General features: G+C 31.4%; 1 protein-coding gene across 1 annotated transcript; it reads left to right on the forward strand.

Annotated features, from left to right (window-relative positions):
- The first annotated feature begins 556 nt into the window (after nt 1-556).
- LOC137814239 (heat stress transcription factor A-7a-like) lies at nt 557-3817 on the forward strand. The gene is made up of 3 exons (XM_068616849.1): nt 557-1358; nt 2049-3113; nt 3235-3817. The coding sequence occupies exons 1-2, from the start codon at nt 1038-1040 to the stop codon at nt 2826-2828; spliced, it is 1101 nt and encodes a 366-aa protein (XP_068472950.1). The 5' UTR covers nt 557-1037; the 3' UTR covers nt 2829-3113; nt 3235-3817.
- The last annotated feature ends 3256 nt before the right edge of the window (nt 3818-7073 follow it).

Genomic DNA, 7073 nt, shown 5'->3' on the forward strand with positions numbered 1-7073 from the left:
TTTTGCCACACAAAAAGTAAGCAGTGAGGTGACATTAGATTTTTATGTACGGAAATACTAAGCAAAGGTTTTTTGTCGGATTTAGTGGCAGAGTTAAGCTTACCTCCCTGGGACCAATAAAAAATTTTAACACTAAAATTTAGTTCTGACAAGAAAGAAATAAGGTGTTTTTTGATCCATCTGCTTCGCAAAATCCTTTCCATAAGTTGTTTGTGGTTTTGAAGCTTGTAGTTTTAATGAACCAACCAAGTGGGTTCTCACATATGTTAGGATCATATATTATAAAAATATCAATATTCCAATGAAAACCACTCTTTCAATGCCAACTTGTGAATCCCGCAGCATTAAAAAACCAGACATCCCCACCACCACGCTCTTCTGCTTCCCTCTGTAACTTCCAGAACTTTCCCACCCACTTTCTCTCTCTCCCTCTCTCGTCCACTTGCTATTTCCGGAAAATGGTGAATAAAACAAACCCTATTGCTTCCAACAACAACTCTAGAATCTTCTAATTAAATCTCCTTTTATTTAATTTCATATATAATATATTTTCTCCACTCTTAATCTCTCTCTCCCTACATAAACCCTCAAAACACTTCATCACCTTTCTTCCTAGATAGGTATGTATGTGTTATCACAAACAAACACTATCCTGTTTTTAACTGCTCAAACGACTTTCCAAACAAGGAAACAGAGTCCTCTGCATTCTTGCTTCACAAACCAAACTCCAAACCTTCACTTTTCTCTCCTTTCTAACTCAAACAAACCCCTTTCCCTCAATTTCAGTTACACTCGGATTACGCTGCTGCACTATATCCGCTTTCTCTCTTCTTCTTCTTCTTCTTCTTCTTTATTTGCTTCTTTCATTCTCCTCTGTTTCCATGTATTTTTCACTCCTATTTTTCTACTCTGCTTCATGTCAAATTCATCCTTAGTTTCTACATGTCAACAAACCTAACAAACATTAACTTGAAGCCAAGAGCGAATTGAATTAACATATAGGGACTTTAACAAATCGAATTTGTTTATTTTTCAAAATGAACTATTTGTACCCTGTGAAAGAAGAGTACTCGGAATCGCCACCACCATCATCACCAACGTCTCAAACAGGAGCTGATGAGTCAACAATGGTTCCTCTTCCGAGGCCAATGGAGAGGCTTCACGAAGTAGGGCCACCCCCATTTCTGACCAAGACTTATGATGCAGTGGAGAACCCCACCACTAGCCACATAGTTTCATGGAGCAGAGGCGGTGCCAGCTTTGTGGTTTGGGATCCTCACGCTTTCTCCAGAGACCTTCTCCCTCGATACTTCAAGCACAACAATTTCTCCAGTTTTGTACGGCAACTAAACACTTACGTAAGTCTTCTGTTTACCACAATCTTCTTCACTCGTTTCCTTCCACTTTTATGGGATTAACGTTTCTTCCACTTTTATGGGATTGACGTTTCTTCCAGTTTGATTGATGGATTAACGTTCCACAAAACTTCAAGTGCAGTTTCAATAGTGTTTTCATGGTGTTCTCTTTTTAGAATTGTGTTTCTATATTTGATGAAAACTTCTTGTATGCGAATTAACTGAGTAAAATTTCCAATTCTCATTGGAAAACTGTACAAGAAATATCTATGAAACTGTATACTGAATAGATAAGTAATAATCCAATTAAGTAACAATCTCTTTTTTTTCTTCTAGCTTTTTGTAGTGGAATATAATTTCACTGTTCTATAATTTTAAATTTTGTTTCTTCTTAGTCACAGCGGTAAGTTTTCATATTTTTTTATTATTAAAACTGACTACAAAATTTATTATATGGTACTGTAGTATTTAAATATTCAAAGTCACATGTAGCCTAGTGGGTTTCTTTCTAGATTTCTAGATCTCTCTATTCTCCTCTCTCATTTATTCCTGCTGTGGCCTGCCGTAGTGGTACAGTTTGGAATCAAGCTCTCTCAATTTGATCATTTTCTATCATAATAACTACAGCAGTTATGGTTTCAATTTATTGAGTATGTTGATTTTGGGTACTAAATATGGGGTTAAATTTCATAGGGCTTTAGAAAAATTGATCCCGATAAGTGGGAGTTTGCAAACGAAGGATTCCTGAGAGGGCACAGGCACCTTTTGGCAAACATAAGGAGAAGAAAGCAACCTTCTCAGCCTTCTACTCAACAAGGACAAGGTCACTGTGTTGAAGTTGGCCATTTTGGACTTGATGAGGAGGTTGATCGTTTGAAGCGTGACAAGCACGTGTTAATGATGGAGCTTGTGAAGCTGAGACAGCAGCAGCTGAATACCAGATCACACCTTGAGGAAATGGAGGAGAGGCTACGAGGGACAGAAATTAAGCAGCAACAGATGATGGCCTTCTTGGCTAGAGCTTTGAAGAACCCCACCTTCATCCAGCAGCTACTCCAGCAGAAAGAGAAGAGGAAGGAGCTTGAAGAGGCCATCTCAAAGAAGAGGAGAAGACCAATTGAGCAAGGACCAAGAGGGGTTGGAGAATCAAGCATTGGAAGGGAAGGAATAAGCAGTGTTAAAGTGGAGTCCCAAGTGTTTGGGGAATATGGATTTGGAGTCTCAGAGTTGGAAGTTCTGGCTTTGGAGATGCAAGGTTATGGTAGGGGAAAAAGGGAACAAGAAGAAGAGCCTGAGGCACTAGAATCACAAGAGAGATTGGAGAAAGAGCTCGATGAAGGTTTTTGGGAAGAACTGTTCAGTGAGGGTTTTGAGGGTGAATTACATATTCCAACTTCACCAGACCAAGATGAGGAAGAAGATGTCAATGTGTTAGCCAATCGCTTTGGTTACTTAGGGTCAAGTCCTAGATGAACCACATAGAGTCATGATCAGTAAACTTGAATGGGCTCACTAGGTTCAAGTAGTGAGTTTTGATTAATAGGAAGCACTCATATGGTGGAGGGCATCCCATTTGGCAGGATATATCTGGAAATGATTTACTTTTTGGTGTTTCTAACCCCCATTATATGATCATGTCCTTTTGTAGCACTTGGTAGAACCTCAAATTTTCTCACTTTTCGATCTCTATGTTTGATTAGGTAAGTTGCAGCTGTTGATTGGACAAGAATCTGTGGTAGTGAACGTTATTTACTCAAGGTTCAGTTTTATGTTTTTTCTTCTTTTTAACCACTGAAACCCCACTTTGTAATGCATGTATAGCAAACCAGCTAGTGTTTGCATCTTTGTTGTTTTGATAATATTACCTGAACAATTGTAGATTATTCAGAAGCTGTAGAATGGATACGAAGTAGCTGATCTCCAAGAATCATAACTGATTGTTGCTTTTGAACCAAGATCCAGTTGGTGGTTAACCTTGTCGGTTTGATTTTTTCCCCTTCCTATACTTTTTCATTGCGTGGGCTTGGTCATGTGGCTAGAAATAAAACGAGGCCACACGACGAATTTCATGATGTTACAATATGGACAATTTTGTTAGGTATCTTCATGCTTTCAAGATTCCGTTCACGTTTAAACCTTAAAAACAAAGAAACAAACACCATATATGTGGGGCTCTCTCTCATGTCTCAAGGCGAAACGTGTCGAGAGTCTAGGGCATAATCAAATAGTGAAAAATGATAATGTTTAGCTCTAGTTGATGTATCGGCAAACCTTCAGATTCTTGTCCCAGTCTCCTCTTTACTCCTGCTAGGTTACTCAATCACAGGGCTCCAAATGTCAATTAGTAACCTTAGAATGCAACGTTTTTTCCCTCTTTCTGTTTCAGTATAGTCATTGAGAGGTTAACACATGTCAAATGCTAACATTACACTTTTATATATAATTTACTATTTGTTGAGTCATATTTCATTCCAACAACTATATATAGTAAACTGACTCAGGTTGATTATTGTAAAGAGTTGCTTCTTTTAAAGTTAGGATAAAACTAGAAATTCAATCGTTAATGACAAAATTAATATACGAGGATGGAATTACTCAGTTTACTATCTGAAGTGGGTTGTTCACTTAAAAAAAAAAGTTGCATCCTTAAAGGAAATATAAGATTTTAGTTAACAATAGATGTTACAAAGAAAAGTATATATATATATATATATATATATATATATATATATTTATCAATCTAGAATGCATTACAAACGCTTACAAAATTAACATGCAAAAGTTGAAATGTGAATAGGAGTATAGGCTGGTTAGTTAACATGCATTATTTTACCTTTTGATATCATTTTTAAAAGTTGTAATGTAAGCCATTGCCTCATTCATAATGGTTAGCCATTAATTTTTAGAGCATATAACGTGGGTTGTCTTCTATTAACATGGGCAACGGATTTTGATGATGATTATATGTGGCGGGAGTAATGGAAATTATGTATAATGTTAAGTAGGTTACTGAGTATTTATGTATAACCATACATTTTTTACATTCAATTCAATTGAGTCCTGAACTAAGTCATCTATAAGAGATATAATATTATCTTCAATCCAAAAGTTTAAGACAATAAATTTATAAGTCTTTCTTTTTATACATTGTTTATCTTACCCATTTGCATTAACACTTAAGTAGGTTGTTATATTAACACTAGAAATTGTTTATACATATAAGGTTATCTATATATAAAATCTAAATCAAGAGAATAAAAGAAATTATTAAAAAACTATATTAAATGGTTTGTCACACTCCTACACAATCTCTAGTAGACAATTTTATTTTATACTCCTTGTCATCAAACGGTCTAATAGTCTAGTCTAGTTGAACTCTTCAACAAATATTCCATTATATATGATTTAGAATTAATCATAACACATGGTATTAAATTAATAAGAATGAGATGTATTTGTGAAAGTTGATATAATTTTATCCTTTTATACCATTGTCCTTTATAAAAATATATTTTAAACATGATAAATTGAACATATATTTTAGAAAATTGTATATATACTTCAAATTACTTTTAAAAGTTTGAGATGCTTATGTAATGCGTGACTCAAATTAGCAATTACGAAGAAGATTGATGATTTTGTAAAAAGGATTTATTTCTTTAAAGTAAACTAAATTTTAACAGATAAAAATGCAAAATTGCAATCTCTAATTAAAAAATACCTATTGGTATTATTAGAAATGTGCCAGTGACATGTGATAGAATCTTATTAAGAATATGTCTTAATAATTTTTTTTAAAAAAACTATCTATAAATTAAAGTTATTTTATAGATAAGTTAATTCATGAAGTTTTTTTCATATTAACATTTTAAAAAACTGATTTTTAACTTAGGTATAAATGAATTTTAGTTTATAAATAAGTTACTTGTTCTTTCTTTCAAAAATGAGCAAGAAATTTTTAGCAAAGTAAACTCTAATTACATATCTTCTCATATTATTCTCTTATAAGGTGTTCAATACCACATAATTAATATATATGAAAGAACTTCCCATGCACTGATACTATTAAAAATTTACATTATTAACCAGTAAACAATTATGACAGAGGTAATGTTTAGAATATTTATTAAAAAAACCAAGAAATTTACTGTATATTAAGGTTTATGATTATGATTAGATAGCAATATAAAAAAACTCACTGTCGTCAACCTTTTTCCTTTCTAATCAGCATTGTTATTATTCTTTGGTGAAATTTTGATGACTGGCTGTTGATATTATGGTTTTTTTATTTAAAGTGGATCAATTTTATATTATTTTTACTTAAATGCGATTATTTAAAAAAAAATATGGATTAGAGTTAATATTGTATATGTGTCTACTTTAATACGAAGAAGTCGTATGATGGTGATATAATTTTTTGTTATATCATAGTTAAGTTGAAGGTAACACCACTTTAATTTTAAAGATGAACTTGTGGCAATTTTGGCAATTTAACACGGTTTTATTAATGATTTTTTTTTAGTAAAATTTTGTTTTTTTAATATGTTTTTTTAATTGATATGTCAAGTAGCTATGTCTAACATAAAAGTTTTTTATAAAAAAAAATATAATTTCTTTATAAATATATTTTTATTTTATTTACATTCATGAATATAAAATATAAAATATATATAATCTTATAGTTAATGTAGATAGTAGATAAATTTGGTGTAAATAGTAATATTTAATTAATTATTTAATTCTAATTTAAATAAATTGAAATTGTGTATTGAATGGTAATAAGTTATGTAATAATTTGATTTGTTTATTTTTATAAGTATGTAGGAGTTTTGTTTTATAAAGAATATTGTTTAATATTGTATAGTGTTTCATATTTAGGGTTACTAATTTTATGTAGAAAAATTGTAATTGTGAAAAAAAATTGTGCATTTTGAAAATAAGTAGGAGTAGATAGGATATGTTTTAGAAATGATGATAAGAAGAGATTTATTATAAATAGATAAAGTAGTAAAATTCATTACAAAATATAAAATGAAAGAAAGATTTGCATTGTAGTTTATTTATGGGAAATTTTTTTTTTTTAACAAACACTTATAATAATAGAATAATATTTTGAATTAAAAAGTAAAATAAAAAATAAAAATGAATAAAATATTAATTTATTGAAATGTGAACGGTATGTTTTTACTGTCAACATATCAGCATCCTATGAGAAAATATGTCACAAGGTGGTCTTCTTATTGGTCTTTGAGGTCTCTATGGAGGGTGAGCGTTGGACGGAGGTGGAGTTGGAAATTGATCATCATCAGTATCTCCGTCATTATCGATGCAAGAGACCCAAAATGAAGATTATTAGTCTACTTATATAAGTCAAAATTTGGTACCTAATCCGATAATTTATTGACACAAATAAGAAGTAACCAAATGGATGATCTAATTCCAAAAAAATGTTGATATTATGAAAGTAAATGTGACGTAACAGTTGTTCACAGAGACAAACTTCATAATAAAATTTAGTTCCAACTTTTCTTATTAATTTCCTCATATATTTTTTTACCTATATATTTATACCTTTATTTTATGATAAAATGCAACATAAATTAACAAACAAAAATTATTGCATATAACTCCATAAAACTAAAACCTATTTCTAATTTGTATGTTGAATGTAATCACCCTCTTCATAACAATTTTTCTAAACACATTTTATTATCTTTA

The sequence above is a fragment of the Phaseolus vulgaris genome, chromosome 1 (assembly GCF_000499845.2).
Source record: "Phaseolus vulgaris cultivar G19833 chromosome 1, P. vulgaris v2.0, whole genome shotgun sequence".
Lineage (NCBI taxonomy): Eukaryota > Viridiplantae > Streptophyta > Magnoliopsida > Fabales > Fabaceae > Phaseolus > Phaseolus vulgaris.